Below are 23,528 nucleotides of genomic sequence, written 5' to 3' on the forward strand. Positions count from 1 at the left end.
AAAACAAAACTTGGGGTTCCTCCTGAAGGTTTTATACTACTGCCAATACACCTGGCCAGGGTGTATAAGCCTAAACCCCATTGCATGCATGCAACTCCCATTTATATACTCCCATTTTGCGCAACATACTCCGCAATAAACGTGTACTCTCCCACACGTCACATCTACAGCATGTACAAACGTGAAACACCTACATGCATCTCAACTCAAGACATGTGCTGCTTCTCACACACGCAGTACAACTACACAACTCTACATTACAGTGCGCACCCTTGCGTCACATACCCAAACTCCACTTGCGCCCACAAACGCAAACTTCAATTCACATTCATACCATAACTTCAAAATGTGTAATACACACACATAACTATTGCATTTCTATTATGTTCATATTCTGAATGTATGCATTACCCGGGATGCACTTCATATTTAAACATGACAAGATCAATGTTTCCCCAAAACACATAGTATACGTTTTACACACTGATTAAAACATTTCTGCATTTTAAAAACATCAAAACTGTGGATTATGCTTCACTTCATCAAAATATGAAAATCATTTAAATTTAAACAAATTTCAGTTCTCTGTAAAATCAATAAACACGTATGCACACATACGCTGCACATAACAACATGCATTCTGAAAGCATTCATCCCATTATTTTTATTTTTTTTTTTATTTTTATTAAAATGCATATGGTTTATCACTTTAAACCTTACATTTATCTAAGAACATCTCATTACATTAGGTCACACAAAAGTTTAACAAAATAGTCTGCATTTATCCAAGATAAAGCGATTGTCCATGATCAGGTCTTCCGTGTGTCTGGATTGTTTGCCAGAAGCGGATAACCGCAGTTATCATAGAAATGTTATTGCCAGATAAAATGTGTGCCCATCGTTCTTTACGGTCCATAGGTTTGTTGGATTGCATATAGAGTATAGCAACTGCAAGGCGCTTGTCTGCTAAGGCTGGGCATTGCATTAGTAAATGATGCAAAGTTTCGATAGTGTCATCTTCCTTGCAATACCTGCATATTTGATGTCGGAGGGTTTTCCGCGCTCGTATCGCAAGGATTTGTTGTGTTGGAAGTATATTGAGACGCAGCCTCATGAAGGTGTCTCTAATAAGACGGTCGGGAAATAGCTTCAGATAGCGAGGGATCACATTTAGGGCTCTAACTTCGGTGGTACAATTTAACGTAAGTTTATATCCATTTTTTTCATTTATTGTTGATATCCAATCGAATCTTTCAAGTTGAGTTTTGGCTCTTTGGGGTCTACAGAGTAGGGTTTCAAGTGATATATCATATCTTATCCTTTCTTGGTTAAGGAATACCTTCCATTTGTTCAGAGCCATTGCATTGATGTTTCCAGCGATTGGACGAAGAATATTCAAGGCGGGAATCTTCTCATTGTTGTTTATTTTCCTGAGAAGATCTAGTTGTTTCCACCGTATGATTGAGAGTAGGGATTGGAGGCCAAGTTCAAATCGGATTCTAGATGTTGGAATACATTTTGGGATGGCTAAGACCTTTGTCCAAAAGATTCGCTCCAGTTGGTCCCATACGGTTATTGATAGGTTTATCAATGACTCTCCGCCGTATGTTAAAATGGGAACAACTTTTTGTTTGTAAAAGATTATGACTGGATTCATTGAATATTTCCCAAATTTTTTATGTAATATTAAGCCCTGACGTGCTAGAGAATGGGCTTTGCTTTTCAGATGGTCAATCCATGGTTGTTCAACTGAGGATTTATTGAGCCAGATCCCTAGATATTTAATTGTTTGCACTTGCTCAATTTTTTCCTTCTGTAGAAAAAATGATGGTGTTTTCTGAAAGGGGCCCTTTTGTGTGGTTAACGACATGATCTTAGTTTTCCTGGTGTTTATTTCCAACTGATTTGTGTCCATGTATTTTTGGAGGTTATTCAGGGCAGTCTGCAGACCTCTCGGTGTTTTGGCAAAGATTGCAATATCATCGGCATAAAGAATCATTGGAATTGATGTGGAGTTTAGTTTTGGCGGATTCATTTGTGGGGTAGCTATAGTCTCTTCAAAATCTGATGTATACAAATTGTACAAGGCTGCGGCCAGTGGGCAGCCTTGTTTTAGTCCATGCCAGGTTTTGATCGGTTGTGTGATAAGACCACTCTTGCTCAAACGGATCTGCACTTGTGTAGATGAATATAGCAGTTTTATTGGTTCCAGTATGTTGTCTGGGCAACCCCATTTTGACAATTTTTCCCATAAGATGTTTCTATTGATTTTATCAAAGGCGAGATGGAGGTCGATGAAGGCCGCGTAGGTCGGGGTGTTGGATCTGATGGTTTCGTGTTTAAGTAGGTTTAAGATGAGTAAATTGATATTGGTCCCGACATTTTGATTACGAAACCAGTTTGACGAATGGCGTGTCTGTTTGCTGCGGTGGCCCATTGGTTCAGTTTCAAGAGAAGGATGTTTGCGAAAACTTTGCCTAATGGGTCCAAAAGCGCAATGGGCCTATAGTTTGAAGGGTTCTCAGTTGGTCCTTGCTTATAAATGGGGATTATCGTCGCTCTTTGCCATGACGCAGGGATTTTTTTGGTGCGATTTATCAGTACAAATAGATGACTGCAGAAAGCTGCCCATGTGTCAGGATTCTTTTTAATAATGGCATTAGATAAGCCATCCGGGCCGGGGGCCCGAGATACATTTAGATGTCGTATTGCATCGTTTATATCCGGAAGATTCCACTCGAACGTCCAGTCTGGTTGTCGGGGTGTTAGTTCATCGCAGTTGTTCACGGGGCGCTTTTGATATAGCTGGTTGTAATGGATAGTCCAGCTTGTTTCAGGGACCTCGGAGATCATGTGGTCAGCTGTAATGGTTGTTTCTTTCAACAGTTTCCAAAGATCTCGTGTATTTCGCGTCCCCATAGCTCTTAACATGGACTCTGCGTCATTTTGATCCAGTGTCATCTTAGCGTTTTTCAACCAATTCTTATGACTTTGTTTTAGGTGTTTAATCTGAATGTCCTTGGTTGGATTTGGTAGTTTCTTCAGTAGCCTGATCTGAGTTCTTAGGGCTTTTTTCCTTAGGGCTATCATGCGGCTGTATGCATGATGATGATGTTTTCTCGGTTGGAGTCCAGCTGTTGGAGGATGATGGAAATTTTGTAGTATCCATTCATAATTTAGTTTGGATTCATCCATCATCGTTGTGCTGGTGAATTTGTCTGGGAGGGATTTTATTTCAGATTGTGATAATTTCAATCTTGTTGCCCTAGAATTAGCTTCCAGTTCAGGCAATTGAAGTCGCAGTGGAGGTTCTTTGCTGTTGGACCATGATCTAATCAAAATGTAGTGGTCGCTATCCTTTGTGGCAATATTTTCCATCCGGCGTATGGGCTCTTTGATGGTCCGTGAACGATAGATGTAATCGATGATCCCAGAGCTAATACCGCGTGACCACGTTGGGGAAAATGAGTTAGAAGAAGCATTAAAGGCATCGAGCCGCATCATATTTCGATCTGTCATTTCTTTAGACCATCGCCGAGCACGAGGTTCTAGCAAGTGGTCGGGTAGCTCTTCGCCGTTCGAGGAAAAAAGGTGGATATTCAAGTCGCCACATATGATAAATATAGTTCCAGGATATTTCAATGAGTCTTCGTCCATTGTTGTCAAGAAAGAATCTAAAAAGAGGTTGTCACATATTTTATTGGGATTCCAATATAGATTGAATATGCCCATTTATTGTTTGTGGCCAGGTATCGAAAGGTCTTGTGTAGAGTTCTTCTCCGGAGTCCTCTCTTGTTGTATAATGAGTCTCTGGATCCACGGAGAGATGTTTTGCGCTTCTACTACATTAAGATGAGAGCCCATTTTGATGAAAATTAGAAGGCCAGCGGAAGGGCGTCCTTTTTGCCGGCAAATCGCTGGGTTCATATACGCAGTGTATCCATCACTTACTGGTTTTTGATGTAGCCATGTTTCCTGGAGACAAATTATATCAGAGTTTGTTAGTTCGGGTCTCACAGATTGGTACAAATGAAGGTGACCGCGGGTGTTCCATGAGCAAATTGTCAAAGAGTTTGAGTGTTGATCCGGTCGTTGCTAAGTAGATTCTTGAGCGCTCATGTTTGTAGATGTAGATATGTAGCTCATGTCTCTCCATATTGGCTGTTGGTCCTTTGTCGACTGGTGTCTATGATAAAGGGTAGACTTCTTCACAAGGTTTATTGATCGCGCGTGAGAGGCGGGCTGGTTTGCTAAATAATGACTGTCACTGGAACTAAATGAAGAATATATTGTTGTATTACTCATTTCATCAATCTCTTGTTCAAGATTAGAGCCGTTTGTCATATCTGTGACGGTGAGATGAAAACCCAACGTGCAGAGATCTTCGGTATGGGCTTCAATCAAGCGCAGAATCTTCAGTGTAGCACATTCAATTGCAATTTTATCAAGTTTTTTGTGATCTATGAATTCGATTAGGTGTATGTCTTTCGTAGTAACTTTAGTCAGTGCAGGAATGACGTGAAAGAGACGCAAGGTATTTGTCCTATTAAGGTTTAAATTGTCATATTGATTATCAATTCTTGCGAGTTGGAGTCTGTTTTCTGGAGATTTCTCTCGTGGGTCGATGAAAGAAGGAAGTTTCAATATGGCGGGCATCGGTTGGTTAGAAATTGAAAAATCTAATGAAGTTTGCGAGATGGCAGAACCATCCAAATCAATGGTAGGGACTTGAAAGTCAGAATCGCCGAAAGTCTCATCAACAGGGTTTGTCATGGATTGGAGGTCTGACTGTGTCCGTTCGTAGTGGTCGATGGTGAGTTGGGCAGGTACATCGGATTGGCGCTCTTCTTGGGTGCTAACTTCGTTATGATTGGCTGAGTATGTAGATAAATTTAGTAAAAGTTCTGTCTCAGCTTGGTCTGTTTTAGGTATGTCAACTTCACTAGAATTAGTTGGTGGAATTATCAGCGTTTGCTGTTGCTGTAGATTCCTAATTGTTGGATCCGGTTCGATGATAGGTCGGGTCAGAGTCTGTTGCGGTATGAATCTTGATAGTTTAGTAGTATGATTTGCTGGGAGATTGAGATTGCGTAAAAAAGCTTGTGAGCCTTTTTGATGCTGTTTGTATTGTTTCTTTGATTTCGGATGACTGGAATTGGCGCTGATGTATGGCCGCGTTGGATCGAAGATACTATAGGAGGCCTTCGTTTTTACGGGACAGTCAACAAGTAGTTCTGAACAATTAGCTGGCTCTTTTGTTGAATCTTTTGGATCGACGGTTAAGTCAATTAAGCAATCAACGGTACTTCCTCTATTGTTTAGTTCCGAGGAAAAGCGCGTAGCTGACTCATGATGATGTTGATTATGCTGGTCCGTTTGTGTTGCCATATTTTTTGGACTATATTTCGTATCGCGCTGGGGGGCTACATTTGGTGCAGAATTAGCTATGTTAGTATGCATCAGTTGTATCAGTGCATCAGTGATATGTGCTTTTTCGATTCTTTCCTTTTGTGCTATATCAGCTAGCCTTTGTTGCCAGGAGGCACTGGTTTCAGCCTCCGCTTGAATCCGGCCTTCTATTTTAATCATCAGTACCTCTTGGATTTTTTGTTTCGAGTAGATTGAGGCTAGGATTGAGGCATGAGCCCGTGCTGTATCTGCCTGTGCTTCTTGTAGTTTCATGTACGGAAGTAAAGCTTGAGTGCAAACTGTTACCAACATATTTTGAAGATCCACCATCGTCGTAGGGATCGACTCTTGGTGTTGGGGTGGGTTGGGCACAGGAGGAGGTTGGTAGGGATCCGATGTGGAGAATATATTCTCACATTTAGACTGTCGTAATGGTTGCATGCTTGCATTCATGGCCGGCAATGGTGTGCTTGTTGTTTGATGTGTTTTAGCACTTGTAAATGGTCCGCAGCTATCACTGTTTGAAGTTTGCAGTCGGTCCCAAGTGTTTTTAGAGGTCTTCCTTTTGCTTTCTTGAAGCTCCATTAGGGCTTCAATCTCCGTTAAGTCTAGCGACAAACGCTGCAGTTGTTGCTTCGAGACTGCTTGCGGGAGCAAATCGTGCCGTTCTGATTTTGTTCTGCGTTCATGCAGGGATTTCCATTTTGCTTTGGCCAGTTTTGCTCTATCTTTTTGGGCTTCCCGAGTTTGTGAGGGAGTTGCACTAAGTTGAGGGTCAGCTTGGGGACTAGATGGTAGAGTTGCTTTTGGTTGAAGAATAGTGGAGTGTTGTGGGTTGGAAAGAAGAGAGTTATCAGGATTCTGTGGTTGGTGAGTGCTAGCTGGGTCAGAACACAGAACGTCATTCTTCTCCAATTGGATTGTCCGAGGCGTGACTTCTGTGTGTTGAGATTCAAGATCTATTGGTAATATTAATTTAGGTAACTGTGGCATAGTTGTCTGTAATGTGGTGGATACCACAGAGGAGATGTCGTCAGTAATTGCTGGGTCAGATATGGTATCTGAAGTAGAGATTTGTTGAAGGGCGTCTGACGTCTTCGTATACGTGGTGGTTTCTCTAAGAATTGTTTTTGATATGAGGCAGATATTTTCATTCGACATAAGTGAATTGTTTTGGATGATGTTTTGATTAGTTTTATTTGAGCATTGCATTGAGTGTAGTTTGCCGGATTGCTGTCTTGTTTGCATCCGCAGTGTACTAGCTTGACCACTAGGGGGCTGGTTTGTTGAAGTTCCCTGGTTCGCTAACATAGCAGAATCTAGCCGTTTATTCATGGGCGGGGCCTTCTCAATGCCAGGAAGCCGCCGAAATCGGTTGATTTCCCGCACAGGGAAGAGAAGCCGCAAATACAATGGGTGCCACGGGGCCCTGCACGCACCCCGCACGTAGTGCGGGGACAACTGCTGACGGATCCGTCAATCAGACCGTTCACACACGCAGCGTGGCACCAAAACAGCCTATGGGAGATGCACGGCACCGGAAGGCACCCGCCGTGCTTGCAGCTTGCAGCCACAGCGGTCCGGGGGCAGCGAGGGCGGTAGGGGAGTCCGTCCGCCGATGGAGAATACTGGGAAAAGATGAGTCGGGAGCGGTAAGGTTACAGTTGCAAGATTTAACTTAAATGAAACTAATTTGGGTTGGGGAAAAACAGTCTGGTGTCAAGACGAGTGCAAGATTTAACTTAAATGAAACTAATTTGGGTTGGGGAAAAACAGTCTGGTGTCAAGACGAGGGCAAGGTTTCAAGGGGGAGAGGTATCAATAAACTGGGTCGCGAGGGTCAAAGGGAGGTTTCCCCGCAGTCCCCTCGCGTTGTCTGAAGTTTATGTAACTGTTGGACGTAGGTCTGGAGAGGGAGAGGCGGAAGAAAAAAGAAAAAAGCTCCTTAAACACTGCAAGAGAACAGGGACTTTATGTCCGGTGGTTTCACACGTTTAAATTATTATCCATTAAATGTTTCCTCGCATTTTACTGGCGACTGTCTGGTGAACGATCGCGTGGGTCAAAGGTTTCCCCGCAGTCCCCACGTGGCGTAGTTTCCAAATATAATAAGTTCTAGTAAAGTGCCGAGTAGCACAGCTTTACCTGCAAGACAGTTTGAATCGTTGTATTATATTGCTGGTGCTGCAGATGTTAGAAGCGCACCGCAAACTTCCGTGGACTTCCAGGGACTCCAGTGACTCTGCACCGACTCCGCTCCGCTCCGCGGGTCTAGGTGTCTTAAGAGTCCTGGAACCTCCCTCTTGCAGTAGAAAGAGAAGATGGACTCCAGGTGGGCACAGTAGAAAAACACAAATTCAGAGCAGCAAAGGTCCACGCTTCCACTCACTCCAGTGACTCTGCACCGACTCCGCTCCGCGGGTCTAGGTGTCTTAAGAGTCCTGGAACCTCCCTCTTGCAGTAGAAAGAGAAGATGGACTCCAGGTGGGCACAGTAGAAAAACACAAATTCAGAGCAGCAAAGGTCCACGCTTCCACTCACTCCAGTGACTCTGCACCGACTCCGCTCCGCTCCGCGGGTCTAGGTGTCTTAAGAGTCCTGGAACCTCCCTCTTGCAGTAGAAAGAGAAGATGGACTCCAGGTGGGCACAGTAGAAAAACACAAATTCAGAGCAGCAAAGGTCCACGCTTCCACTCACTCCAGTGACTCTGCACCGACTCCGCTCCGCGGGTCTAGGTGTCTTAAGAGTCCTGGAACCTCCCTCTTGCAGTAGAAAGAGAAGATGGACTCCAGGTGGGCACAGTAGAAAAACACAAATTCAGAGCAGCAAAGGTCCACGCTTCCACTCACTCCAGTGACTCTGCACCGACTCCGCTCCGCGGGTCTAGGTGTCTTAAGAGTCCTGGAACCTCCCTCTTGCAGTAGAAAGAGAAGATGGACTCCAGGTGGGCACAGTAGAAAAACACAAATTCAGAGCAGCAAAGGTCCACGCTTCCACTCACTCCAGTGACTCTGCACCGACTCATCCCATTATCTCCAACTGTGTTCATAAAATACACGTAGAATCCAAAATAATATTATTTCTTGCTCAAAGGCCGTAAAAATAATGTCCTCCTGTATCATGAACTCCTAATGTCAATTCATAAATCAAAAAAATTAGCTTTCAAAACGACAATAATTCTCTCATGGTTGCGCCTTCGTGAAAAATGTCAACTCCCCGTCCATTATAAATGGAAAGTACACCTCTTGAAGGCTCGGCGCCTGCAACAGACTTAAACAAACAGCAGTCATAAAAACAGACAGCGCCCTGCTTACTGTAATTCCCCGGTTTGAAGTCTAGTTCCGAAACGAGCTTTTGTGGGCGGACTTGCATTTCCGAAATCTGCTGTCAAAAAATGTTCTTCATGAATAAAATGTACCTGACTCTCCATTTTGGAAGCTCGCAACATCCACTTGTCAGCACCTTGATAGACCCTAGAGAAATCCTCCGTTCCGTGCTGCCATACTTTGATAGTCCGCACAAAACTAAACACCACGACTGCAATCCGTTGCTTATTTTTGAATGTCCATAACACGTGTCTTCGAGCAGCCTGCAGACTTAATTTATTCACTCCAACATTCCATATTGAAGCAGATGCTCTTCAATTCCGCAAACGTCATCACGCAACGTGGCTATTGTCAAGGGCCATTCTTCTAATGTTTCTGATTGAGTCTCCGAATGCGGAAAGCAGGGTAATGGCGTCGGGCCCTTTCTTTTGCGTTCCAGCCCAACGGGCAGGATGGAACGCAAGCATCGGACGGCCTGCAAGGTGCGCGCGCCACCCATAGCCTCAAGGGACCCTTAAATTTAGCCCAATTTTCATCCGCCCACGATTTCCCACAGTACCTTGATATGTGAGTCTCTGAATATTCCAATTCGCCGGCGCTGCATCTCGTATCTCATGACAGTTGCGCTATATCGTCCAGCATGTGCACGACAATGTGCACACTGACTCCTGCTGCCTGGTTTATACTGTGGCACACTTCTACTGCCACACGGCCCCCAACTTTCACGAAGGGGCCCTCTTGTCCTGCAGTCCCATGGATGGGCCTTCACGGTTGCCTGATGCCTGTAACCGATACCATCTCCTTAGTAGGCATCAGCTGCATAGTTCGTTCTCCAAAAAAACGCCTTTTGATTCTGGTAATTTCTCCAAGGCTTCTGCAACAGACCTAATCTCCTATGTGTCTCCAACACCAGACCTCCAGAAAACATTTCTCCAGACTGGTACTTCTTCTTCTTCTCCTTCATATCTCCTTTTCTCCTACTTTCATTTCTTCTGGGCTCAAGTAATCCTCGTCGCCAAAATGATGTATCCTGCCTCCTGCAGGATTTACCCTGGGCCAGTAACAACAAGGAGCAGGAACCAGGCTGACCCAGGTATGTAGAAAATAGGAAACACGCTTTATTGTCTTGGTTACAGGTTCAGTATAGAATATAGGAGAGAGAGATCATCAGTAGCTTCTTCCCTGGTTCCCTGCCCAGCTCCAAGTCCTCACCGTCTCCACTGGAATCCCCAGGTGCCTCAACACTCCAAGCTCCACTAGCATTCCAACACAGCTCTTACACTGACTCAGACCTCATTCATACATATGCAGGATACAACACTGACGTGGCCGCCTGAACAATCAGACTTTCTGGAGTTGGATGTCTGGACACAAAATCTGCGTCTATAACTGAAGGTCTGTACTTCTTTTGTCCAGTCCTTATTTACTGCCGGTGTCCAGCCTTTTCCAATTTTCCAAGACACTGTTCTTCAGTGCCATATCAAGTACCTCTGTGAGATCATCCTTCTCATATTCTGCTACAGGTCTACTCCAGCCTAAATTCTCTATCACACTGCTCATGATAGATCTATATGGGGCATCACCTTGCCCAGTCACATTTGGAATGGCAAACTCCACTTCTGGCAAAGTATCTAGACCACTGGCATCATTCATGGTATCCACCACGTCTTAATTTTGTCTCATGGAGTCGAACCCCTCAACACCTCTCGAGGAAACATCAAGGACTTACCGCCTGGTTTCTTCAGAGCGCGAGTAATATATGATATGATGTGGCAATTATAACGTGCCTGTGCACAAGGGAGGACAAAATAACGATCTTACTAGGCCTTGTGTCATTCAGATTGCGCAAGTGCGGGGAAGAGGGAAGGGGAGAAGTGCCAGGGGGGAGCAGAAGGGGAAAGTGCAGTTAACTCACAAGTGCAACCAGTGCATGGCTCATAAGTGCAGACAGAAGGGACTGTAGAGTTGCATATACAGACCCTTAAATGCTGGGGAGCCTGGAGGCAGTGCAAGGGTAACTGGACATGCAGGAGCCTGGGCCAGAGTTCAGAGGGTGACAGGTGACCAGTGCGTGGAGCAGCCAGGTGCATCAACAGGGGAGGGGAAGAGAGAAAGAGGAAGCGAAAAGGAAGGTCTTGGGTTGCTTCCGGAACCGGAGGTGGTTCTGCTCAAGTTTGAAAGAGGCAGGGAGACTGTTCCAGAGGGAGGACCCAGCCGAGGATATAGATCTGCCCCCAACTCTCTGCTTGGAGAAGCATCTGACCCTCAGAGAGTTGGAGGTGGATGAGCAGAGAGCTTGAGAAGGAAGATGTTTCGGAAGATGTTTTGGAAGAGACAGTTGGAGGTAGAGCAGTCCCAGGCCCCTGAATGGCTTGTGGACAATGCAGAGGGTCTTTAAGTTGATCCTTGCAGCCACAGAGAGCCAGTGAAGAGATTTCAGAGCTGGAGAGATACGATCCCTGGGCTTGAGGCCAAGGACAAGTCTCTCAGTCCTGTTCCGGATAAGTTGCAAAGGCCAAAGAGTAGAGGCAGCAAGATTTAGAAAGAGGCTGTTACAATAGTCCAGGCTAGAAAGGACCAGACCTCTGGAAACAGTGAGCTTCTGTGCGAAAGTGAGAACTTTGACGACGCCCTGTCGGCCTCATGAGGGCCTCATGAGGCCCAATGGAGCCAGAAGCCGGTTTCAGCTCACTAAGGGGTGGCTGGAGCCGCCTTTGTGAACACCTCTAGCATTTTGAGGTGAAAATCCTTCCATTCTGCTCTTGAAGCAGATTTACCAGGAACATGTACCTGTTTCCTATCCGGCGAGGAGCCGGAGGAAGACAATTGGGATCAATGATGTTGCTTCCTAGATCTTTTATGAGAGGACGATGAGTGTCAGCTTCTTGATCTAGAGCGTTTAGTATGTTTACTGCGTTTCTTAGCCCTTTGAGGCCAAATATGTCAAGCTTTTCCCATCGGTTGACCTAGTTTTAGACCTTGGGAGAGTCTCCCCTTCCTCTCCTTCAAGGCCTTAACGGTCACAGGCTGGCACAAGCCACAGTCGTCAACCTTATGGCCCACCACAAGACACCAGAGGGATATTCAGTGTGAATCCATGTTGGACATCTTTGACCCCCAGTCTGAACACCTCTTGAATCTGGTTTTCAGAGTAGACATAGCAAAAATTTTGAAGAAACGCAGGAGAGAAATTGCTGAAGCGATAGAACTGTTCAAAGGGTGCAGTACATGTGGAAAAACAGAACTGAGGCAACGGGTGCAGTGCTACTTATACCAGCATCAACATCAAGACCAAGAGCTGGACGTAAACGTCAGAGGGACTACGAGTCAACAACGCACATCGCACTCTGATGTTGAAATATTTCTGCAGCTGCAAGCACAATATCGGATATATCAAAGATGAGGAATCCGTGGGAGGACACGATCCATTAGAAACATATATTTGTCAGGTTGGTACATACTGTGATCTGTGCAATATTAATGTCATCTCTATGAGGCAGAGTATTTTTTGAATCTACTAAGCCATGCATTAACACATATGTGAGAGCTAAAACTGAGAAGATAGGTTGTCAATGAGACATTTTAATGAAACATGTTAAAACACGCATTTGCATCTCCAATGCCAGGCCTTGCTTTGATTCAGTCAGTGATAGCTGGAAGGGTTACAAGGCAGAACAGGTTACAGGTGTAGGCAGAACAGAACATAACGCAGATACTGCCTGCCACTGCGCCACAAGGAAAGTCATTTTTGCAGGTGAGCAGGCAGGGTTTGTCCTATATGTTGACTCACATACTTAATGAGTCAGTAGAGCAATACAAAAATAAAATACTTACTTGCATGCATTTCCGCATTGGCAACGTAAATAAATCCATCAACTACCCTGCATACCTCCTGAACTTGAGGTATTATGTTGTAGTGCACAGAATGTTGATTCTCTGATGTAATGTTCTCGGGTATAAACATTTTGTTAACTGCTGCATTTTCTCCTGCTCTTGCTCGCGCTCTCTCTTTGCTGCAAAATATATAAAAAGTGTCTGATAAAATATCAATGTGATATTTTATTAAAAAAACAATGACTTTCAGTTTAATAACTGGACAATACTCCTCAAGAACTCTCCCTCATTAGAGAAAAACTAGTTGCTCACTGTTAAGCAAGATTGTATGCAGTACCCTGTGGGAGACTGCACCAGCCTTGACCTCTTGTCAATAGTTAACCCAACCTTTGGTATAAGCATGTACTACACAAGTTGGTAGAGTGACTGAGCAGCCAGGCTTATATCAAGAGGGGTCAATGTGAGCTGTTTCTCTCAAGGTTTCTTGATTAAACAATTATTTATTAATTTATGTCCGTTGAATAAGCCTTCTTTAGAAGGGAGCAAAAATATGTAACACAATAATATAATTCAGTAGATACCCATTTGGGATAGCACACAGACACTCCCTACACCCTGAGGATACTTAACTTAAACTAGGACACTGTGGACATTGATATATCACTGGCACATTTGTAGCAATACTGAAGTTAGTGTCAAAAGGAAAAGATGAGGGGAAAAACCATGGTTAAATATTCTTCAGCAGGTAAGTACTTCTTGAACCATCCAATGCAAAGTAAATTAACCCTTTCAGAGCTACACAAGTTATCTAATGTGTGACTTTTATTGAGGGATAGTTAAAGCACAAATTCAGAGTTAAGAAGAGCCTTTCAGGGAGCATGGACAGCCAATGTTAGTTGAGCAAAAGTCTAGGTGAGCTGAAGCACTTTTTGCAGGTAGGTAAAAAGTCTTGCACAATGTTTTAGAAATCTTTGCAGAAATTAAATCACTGCAGGGCCACAAGCTTGGAGGCTTGTGAGGGGCAAAGCTGCAAGCAACTCTGCAAAGGCAACCAAGACAAGTCTCAACTGAGAACTAGCAAGTCCTTAGTTTTACAGTACCTTTGGTTTGAAGAAATTGGTTCCAGCAGGCTTCTGTTCCAGTCGTAGGTCTGCAGATCCTGTGTTCCTGAGCCTCAGTCGTGGGGACAAGAGGGAGGACGTATGGGGACTCCTGCACTACGAATTGAAGGTCTGCGGTAGCAATGGGCAAACTTCAGATAAGCAGCACTTCGCGGTTTCAGATTCTTGTGGCTCTCGCAAACAGCACCACTGCGGTTCTCGGATAACTTTATGGACTGTCCTTGCATCTCGGGTCCAGCACTCTGTTGTGGTGGCTGAGGCTTGGTCAGTCCTGCTTCATGGGAGTCCGGAGGATCTTCCTGGAGCTTGAGTCTAAATTAAAAACAATGCACTCGATCTGGTGTTCACACTCTGTGGAAATTGGTTCCTGCAGCAACAATGGAAGTACAGCCAGCTCCGAGAGCATGTCCAGACAAGTTCACTTTGGGGTCGATTGGTCCCACCAACCCAAGGGGAGAAGTCGTCCGTTGCAGGGCTTCTCAAGTCGAGGCAAATTCGGAGCATCAGCAATGCAGCAGGGCTTCACGGGGCAGACCAACGGTCCAGGAGTTGCAGAAAGCGTCTCTTCCAAGTTCTACTTCGGATCATCCAGTGGTCGACCCTGCCTTCCAAGCCAAAAGCCTCGCCTTTATGCAGGTTTCTCCCATTCATCCACAGCCTAGCCATCACTCACACAGCAGGGTGGCTGTCCTGCAAGGACAGCCAGCCGGCCATTCACCTTTGGGTGCATTTCTGTAACCAAGGGGATTAAGCACAGGGAATTTCGGGCACCTCCCTCACTTCCTGCCCTGCCGGACACGCTGAAGCCAGAGGCGGGCTTCAGCAGTGAAACCCGCCAAAGACAAAACGAACAAGGGGACCAAACCTGGTTTGGCACGCAGAGTAAATCTCGAGAAGGACCTTTCCAACAAGAAATGGCGAAAAAGGAAGACCAAGGCCATTTTGACAAAATGGGCACCCATAGGTGCTTTACTGCAGCTGAAATTGAAGCCCGCAGAAGAAACAAACAATGGTAGGAAAAGGTAAACCACTGCCACCAGCCATTAATCGTAGAAAGGATAACATAAAAATGTTACATGAGAAATTAGACAAAGGGGATGCTAAGTAACCCCTCCAGCACCCTATTGTAAGCTAGTGTGTGCTGGGTCTAGAAAGTTACAATGTAAGTAAAGTCAATTTCACTTCACTGCTCTTGGAAACAGTAGTTTAACCAAGAGAAGGTTTTTAAACGTTTGGGAAATCTGGAAGACTTCCCTGTGTCACTGCACTGAAAGTGCTGTGTGACACAATGTAAAAAGATGATGCCTATGGAGTTTGTCAGACTCCAAAGTCAAAAGAAACAAAGTGTTCAAATCAATGAAAGAAATACACAAGAGAGTGGGAAAAAGGTCTTGCTCTCTCCAGGTTAGAAATTAAAAGTCCCAAAGTCCAGCAAAAGTGCTGTGGGTCTCTAAGGTAGAAGGGAATTAGCAGATTTCTGAGAATTCTCCCTAACACTCACCATCGTGACTAATGAATACATCAATCATAAACCATGTGCCCCCAACCTTGTGTGGTGACGTCACTCTGGAGGGGAGGAGATGGGGCTAAAGAATGATGCATGATTTAATTTATTAAGAAGGAGGTGCATCTGTATGAGCAACTCTCATGCATGTCCCCAGCTGCACCAGTCAGTCATTCCTTTTACTTTAACTGCTATTGTGTTTTCTTTTCAAGGGGATTGTACAGGGAGCCATGTGGATGAAAGGCATCTATGGACTAGGGTATCCGGTATGGTCACCACCCAAGTCATTCCTCACACAGGATTTCTCACAGAAAATGTATTTTATGTGACCGCGGTAAGCGGACTGAGGAGAACGAGCACCGTTGTTCACCCACCAAATCCTGGCATTTATTTTTATTGTGAAGTTGTGAGGCAGGATTGTGAACTCTGAGGCGGTGTGATATAAGAGGCTTTGTGTCTCTATGTTGGTGAGTGCACCAGGGCTTGATTGCAGCTCTACCTGGCGCCTTCCGTGACTGCCAACTGTGGACTAAAGATAGTGGCAGAGTGGCGCTGCTGAACTGGCATCTTTGCTGGTCACTACTGGTAAACGATCTGTGAAGGGACAGTGCCCTTTTATGGATTTAAACGGAGTCCCTGTGGTGAGCATACCTAGTTGTTCTGAACCAGGCCCAGAGATGATTAGCTCTCTTTACAGGTAATTCCATGGGGGCAATATCCATTGATGAGGAAGTGCCCACATTAATGTTAATCATTAAAAGCATTCAGCCATGTGCCTGTTTCTTTTGGCTGCTTGCTGTGAGATTTTATTGCCTTCCTCATGACATTTGCATGCATGTTGTCTCTATCGCATTTAAGGTTGATCATTAAATGGCTTCTGGTGCAACTTTTGAGAGGTGGGATTGATCCTTTGGTATGCAGTGACTGAGTGAAGTGGGGCCTGCTGGGTGTTAAAGGGCTTGCTGTGAACTTGATGATGATCTGTGCTACTTTTGCTACGTTGTTGGGTCGCAGACCCCACATTAGACATAGTAGCATGCACTGCTTATTTCATGGAAAAGGAGGAATGCACCATTGTGGACACTTTTTTCTAAGCAAAGAGGAAATAGTGTGGATATGGTGTAATCATCAGTAGATTCTTTTAAACCCTCCTCTGATTAGCAGATGGAGCGGGAGGTGACACTGGACTGGCGGAGCTGTGAATGTTGATCCTTGAAGGAAACAAGACTTTAGGTGATAAGATCGATCTTTGAGCAATAACCTCAATACAGAAAAGCAAGACATCTCTAAAGTAAGAGAAAGGATTATGAAAGTGGAGAGGAGGGTCACTGATGTTGAATTTTCAGCGCAATAGAGTGTCTTTTCTGTGGATACCTTCAAAACAGTGGATCGACATGCAGATAAGCAGACTGATTTGGAGGACCGTTCAAGACCAAATACAGTACATATTTTGAGCCTGGCTGAACACAATAGGATTGTTACGGGTTACGGGTATTAATACGTTGGTCAAGTGCAGCAGATTACTGCAGTTCTTGAAAATGGAAATTTCATGTAGAATTTCTGCAAGTGAGTCATTTTTCCTCCTTGGAGCATGCAAAATGATGTGATGATGGAGTGGCCTTGTACGTATATTTTTCTCCATACACCTCTGAAGGGGAGTGTATTTTACGATTTAAAGAAGTAATGTTTACTGGAGTCGCGGGCAGCAGTCATGGAGTAAGGACGTCTTTTCCGAGAGCTACCGAAGGATCCTTTCTAGATCTGCTTTCCCAGATGTCTTAGCAGCTGAATTCTGGCTGGCAGCACGGGGACAAGGCCCATCAGCTGATCCCACCTAACAGAAGGCATCAGCACCAATCTGAGGGAGTTGAGAGCCAGAGCAGGGGGACCGCGAAGACACAAGACAAAAAGGGGCCCCGGGCTCACGAACAGCCTGCATACTGCAGAGGGCCAGCACTGCAAGGGCTTTGATCCGACTTCAGGCCAGTGGACAGTGCAGGCTGCTGAACCAGGTGCTCGAGGACCGCGTGAATTGCGGCGGCGAAGATGCGAGTGGCAAACCAGACAAGCTCACTAGAAGATACCCGGTGTGAGGTGTTCCCCGCCAGCTGTGACATTCCGCATGAGACAAGACCGCGACAGGCACCTGGAGGTAAAATACGAGCCCCCCCGACTAAAGTTTGAGCGGTCGAGCATGGGGGCCTGCTGGTGCGAAGCCAGGGGATGCGGCGAATGCACTTGTTGCCTGGGAAGGCCAACGGGAAGTATACTTAACCCCGAGGACCAGAGAGGCTGCCCCAATATAGGGCAGGGCTCCTGGAGCACGTCACAGCTGGGCAAGAGAGTATATAGCGAGAGCTATGGTTGGAAGGAAGAAACCTGGTGGCTAGGGCCTTCAGTCCGAGTGCTGACGGGGGACACATCACACAACAAAGGAGGAGGTCTGTTGTGGCCCATACCAGACAGGAGAGCCACAGGGAGGGCCAAACAAAGACGGAGGCCTGCACCCATAAGCGTGACAGTAGACAGGGTTGGACTGGGACAAGAAATAGGCCCAGTCACTCAAAAAAAAAAGCACCCCACCCCCTCACCTCAAAAAAGTGGCCCACCCCTCGTCTCACGACCCTTGACCTCTGATGACATAACCCAAAGTGATGTCATTTGACCCCACCCCAAAGTGACATCCCGGGAAGCAATGAAACATGACCTTTCACCCCTTGACAAAACAGGAAGTGGCATCAACATTGTTCCCAAGTACATTAAATTACTGTGAATCCAAGCAGACGTCCAAGGCCAAATGATATGTTATTTTATATCACTTACGCTTAAGCTCTTTTTTATAGAACAAATAGGCATACAATATCACCCAACCTCTGTTGGGACTCATTTATCGACCTAAGAAGGATGAAAGGCTTTTTGAAAGAAAAAAAACAAAATTGGAAAAAAATAAATTCCATTTTCTTTTTTCCAAACAGGCCCAGGCATGGCCAGAAACTGGCCCCCACTCTCCAGGGACGATTTCGGCCCGGCCACGGGCCGAAAGGCAGAGGGACCAATCCGACCCTGACAGTATAGCCATATCCCCGGTGCTTCAGAGAGTGGGGGCAGCGAAGACGCCTGCATTACCTACACTGCGAGAGGAAGAACACCAAATCCTGGAGGCCATAGTTGCTCTGAGAACTTCCCTAGAATAAAAAATAGACGCAGTGAAAATATATGTGGGCCTACTAAGGCAAGATACCGATCAGTGGCTGAAAGAGTCGGTGGTCGAAAGAAACGTGGAAGAAAACCAGAGCACCACCAAAGAATTGCAGTCAATGGTACAGGACTTGACTGCAAAGGTGAGGACTCTGGAACAGAGTGGAGATGCTGAAGGTAGTGCCTGTAGAAGAAACATCAGGATCCTGGGACTCCGACAACATATGTAGAAAACATGTTGCTCCAGGAGCTTGGGACAGGCCCTCTAACGCAGGGATTCACAGTGGAAAGGACGCATAGATCCTTGGCCAGGAGGCACTCACCGGAAGCGCCACCCAACACCACTGATTGTGAAGAATTTGAACTTCAAGGACACAGAAAGGATTTTTTCTTTCTCCAGTGGTGGCGGTATCATATGCAGAGCATCGTTAGCATTGGCAATTTTTCCGGATTGTACTGCGATGGTACAACGACAGAGAACTGTGTTTGGCCCAACGAAAGAGTGACTGGGGGAACAGGGGCTGAGTAACATGCTAATATCTACCTTGCAAAGCTTAAGGTACTTCATAATGGGAAATTCCTTTTTTTTCTTTTTAAATCACTGAGGAGGCTAACCACCGGATGGAGATAAGCGAGACAATAACAGGTGAAATGGGCAAGAAATTAAGCAGATCTGCTGGGGGACCAGAGATGGAGTTTGACTGCTGAGCGTTGTAGGGGGGCATGAATTTTCTGACAAGGGAAGGCTCATATGAGAAACGCAAATTGGTTAACATTTATTTAGTTGTGATCTAGGCCCGGTACACACCCCCCCAGTTGATATTTAACTTGAGATTACCTTGTTTCTAGTACCTCACTGCCACCCGCCACTTGCGGGACAAAATGGTAGGAAGGGAAGGGCAGGTTGGGCTGAACAGCATGGCACTATTGGAATGGCGTTTTATAATTTTTTTTGTTGAGTTTAGGTTGCTTGTTGAAATGCTGGAGTATTAAAGCAGGGGAGCAGAGGGAGTCATGTTTCTGAATTTGCATGGCCAGTTGGGAGGGAGAGGCAGACTTACAATGCAGTTCTGCTGGGTGGTGGAGGGCAGGGATGAAGCCATTACTATCGCCAGTCCGATTGGCGGATGCATACAGTGGGGCGGGAGAGAAGCCGGATAGGTGCTGGAAGTGGATACAGAAGTTTGCTACATGGCTAACACATTGAACCTGGTCTCCTGAAATGTACAGGGCTGAACAGCTACACCGGATGTAACAGGGTGGGCCTGTACCTGCGCAGGTAAAAAGCGGGGATAGCTCTGCTGAAGGAAACTCATCTCTCGGTAGAGAAGCAAGCTACTATTATTGGGAAATGGGGTGGATCGGCATACGGGCGACTTACCCCAAATCCGCTAATGGAATCTTGATATGGGTTGCTACCTCAGTTCCCTTTAAACTACAGGAGGTATGCAAGGATGACAAGGGCAGGATGGCCTTTGTTCATGGATATGTTGAAAATACGGAGCATTATCAACACATACGCACCTAATCATGATCCCACTTGTTTCTTCAGATCATTGTATTCTAGACTAGCACCCAACTGGCACTTCATGTGGATTTGTGGGGGAGATGCTTTAATTGCACGCTGGAACCAAGATTAGACAAGTCCGATGTGAAATATAGAAATCCGGTATTGCCAGCTAGAGTGTTGGGAAACTTGCTGGCGGATCAGATCAGGAGCTTGTAGATATCTGGAGTTGGATGAACAGGGAACCCAGAGGTTACTGATTTTTCAAGTGCACATAAAGTCCACACTCGTAATGACTATTTCTTCACGGGGCAGGAAATGGTAGTTGAGTTGATCAACACCACCTACTTGGGTTGGGCGTTATGCGACTACGCTCCACTTTTGAGAACTTGGCAGATTGGCATGGGTAGGCCACTGATCCATGCATGGAAATGTAAGGCAGAAGAATTAACGGACGGACCATTCAGTCACCAAATGGGGAAACGGAAAAAATACAGAGGAATTTTTCGAGGTGAACACAGGTAGCTTTAAGGAGGTGGATGTTCTGTGGGAAACATTCATGGTCATGGTTGGAGGTGAAGCTATTGCTAAACTGGGAGATGTAGAGAAAGCATTATTGGCAAGTTTATCAAAGACTGAGGCAGACATATAATGTTTAGAAAACTCTCTGATAAAAGATGGGGAAGTAGAGGATGAACTCATGACACTTAGACAGAATTGTATTGGGGACTGGGATAGGTTGGGTAAACATGATTAAGCTAAGTTTACAGAAAGGTTGCATGAGCAGGGAGACAAGTCCAGCAGGATTCTGGCATGGCATAAGAAACCGCCAATAAGGATGATATTCTCAGGAATGCAGCGACAATTGGAGGTCTCAAAGGGAGATTAATGGAATCTTCCGGCGATTTTATGAGGTACTTTATGGAACAGATAGAACCAGGGATGTATGAGAAATTACGTATGTGTTGTCCCAGATGAAGTTCTCGATTGCAGCAAGATAAGGTGGACTTGTTGGATGCCCTATTGACTGAGGAGGAATTGCGATCGATGATTCTAGCTCTACCATCTGGCAAAACACCTGGAGGGATGGTCTTCTGGCAGAATTCTATAAGGAATACAGAACAGAGTTGACCCTGAGGCTGCGTGAGATGTAGTGGCGGCTTACGAGCAGGATATACTACCTTTGAGTATGAGCGAGTCAATAATACTGCCAATGCTTAAACCAAATAAGCCACCTCAGGAGCGTGGATAGTACAAACCGCTATGGTGATTCAAGATTGTAAGATTCTCACAGTTCCCCTTACGGAGAGGCTGAAGCAGGCTATTGGGACCCTTAAACACCCGGATCAGACCGGTTATGTCCCGGGTAGTAATACCTTGTGAAATTTAAGATCACATAACCTTATTGAAAGGACTAATTCACAGGAGGACCACTGTGCTGTGGTCTCCCTTGATGCAATTAAAGCATTTGATTCTGTGCAGTGGGAATGGCAGTATGCTCCTCTTGTACATTTTGGGATCGGGGAAGGGTTCCTGCAGTGGGTGAAGCCGATATATATGGCACCTAGAGTCTGTGTACGGACAGGTAAACCTATATCTGTCAAGTGAGAACTGAAGGTGAGCCCGCATGTGTAATATTGTGCTCACACTTGGAGTTTTGTATTTTTCACTATGTGCGCTAAATGAATGTGCGTTTATAAAAGAAAAGAGGCTTTCCTTTTGATGGTGATACTTGCAGATGCCGAGACTAGCATGAGTTGTTGAGAATGTCCATATAGGGATAGTAATTGTAAATTAGACAGAGGCCTGTTTAACCTGACAAGAGCTTGTTTTGCAGAAGGATTGTGCTTGGTCCATGTGTGTCGAAATGAGCTGAGTCTAACTGAAACTGTCTGCAGGATGCGGGTGGGGGGAAGGAATGAGTAAGCACAGCCTCGTGCACAGAGATAAGGACACAGAGGGGCACGGGAGAGAGCGAATAACAGATAACAGGAAACCACAATAGCAGATGTTGAACTGTTGACCGTTGATGCAAAGTCATGACTGGGAGGAACCGCCTTGTGGTGGACATAATCTATGTGCAGCAATGTATGACAATGTAAAACAGATGGGTATAAAAGGACCACGATGTGCAGGGGAAAGGGGGGAACTTTGACGACTTGCTTTGCGAGACGGTTGAACTTGTGGCCCATTCGCAAATGCTTGTGTGTTAATAAAGCAATGTTTACTCAACTCTTTTCTGTTTGAGTTTTTATAGGGTCCCTCTTGTACTGGTTATGGTGACGGCGAGAAATCACACCCACAGAACGAAGAAAAGGGACCAAGCAGGGTTGCCCTCTGTGCCCCATGCTTTTAGTCCCTGCCCTGGAACCTCTTGTGGAACGTTTGTGAATGGAATTTGGAGGGGGGGGGTGATGGTGGATATAGGGGACTGACTTATTCCCACCAATCAGCACCTGTGACCTGCCTTAAAAATGTAAGTAAAATGTTGAATGGTAATTTTGCAAATTATGTATAAAATGTTAAGCCGCAGTGGACAGCTCATTTCATTCAGTTCAGTTCCACTGGGCTGTCTGAACCTTGCTTCCAAGCAGTTTGGGTGCAATACATTTGCGTTACTTCTTGCTTGGTGTACGCTTCTTTTTTGGGTTGGTTTTTGTCACTCTGATTACTTTTACCAGAGGTCCCCTGGTACAAGTACATGACTCCTATAGAGTATAAGGTCAAATGAGGTCCTATATTGGTAATAATGGTAGATTAGGTGGTGGGAGGGGCGTTTCCAGGGTGTTCCTTGCCCTTGTGTCTACATCTATTTTTATAGGGGTTGTTTTATTGTTAGGCAGCTATGGGTTTCTATGTGATATTTCCGCATCTTAAAGGCCGAACACAAAATGACCGCCTCCCCGACCTGACCCCTCCTGCACTGGCTTATTTCATTGGAATCGGGGGATTTAACACTCCGAACTCCCCTTTCCTCCACAACCATCTCTCTTTCCCCACCCAAAGCCTCCCTCCTCTACCCACTGTCACCAAGGAAACACTAACACAGTCACCCAAACACTAAGATTTACCAACTCCCCGCCCCCTCCTAACCTTCAATCATTGCTCACACACACACTGATGCACAAAATCACACACTAACACTTACCTGGGCCTCAGACTTTCCTCTCCTAGCTCCACTGTGTCCGTCAGTCCCTGTGCGCCCTTGTGTGTGCGCAGTGGCCGACAGCTCTATTTAGAAAACCGCTCTGAGTGGTCTTTCTAAAATCAGTAATTTCACAAATAGCTTATTAAAAAGCTATTGCTTCACTTAGTACCAACCATGGATGTTAGAAGGAGGTGTTACGGGGGACTCTTCACCCCCCCCATTTGCAATACTTGAGTATTGATATTCCTACATCATGGCAGGATGGACTGATCTCAGGGCTAGGAAACAGTGCATTACTAGTATGCCAGGTTACATGCAGTACCCTCTGCGTGCTACTCTTAGGTTCAAAAGCTGTTTGAGGGAAGTGCGGTTGATACAAGAGGAATTACCCTCAGATTTTACCTGGCGTGTTAATCAAATAAGGTGGAAAATGGCAAATGACGGTAGGATCAGTGGATTTCTGGTTTGCAGGATAAGTAC

At 45.4% G+C, this 23,528-nt stretch overlaps 1 protein-coding gene across 2 annotated transcripts in view; it reads right to left on the reverse strand.

Moving 5' to 3' along the window:
* The window catches only part of FBXO4 (F-box protein 4), a 368,809-nt gene that overhangs the window by 123,341 nt on the left and 221,940 nt on the right, over positions 1–23,528 (reverse strand). For both annotated transcript variants that reach the window (XM_069627208.1, XM_069627209.1), the window contains one exon: positions 12,571–12,749. In XM_069627208.1, coding sequence (XP_069483309.1) covers positions 12,571–12,749 — 179 coding nt within the window. The remainder of the gene's footprint in view (positions 1–12,570; positions 12,750–23,528) is intronic.

Source organism: Ambystoma mexicanum, chromosome 6p, assembly GCF_040938575.1.
Source record: "Ambystoma mexicanum isolate Mex_15411 chromosome 6p, UKY_AmexF1_1, whole genome shotgun sequence".
Lineage (NCBI taxonomy): Eukaryota > Metazoa > Chordata > Amphibia > Caudata > Ambystomatidae > Ambystoma > Ambystoma mexicanum.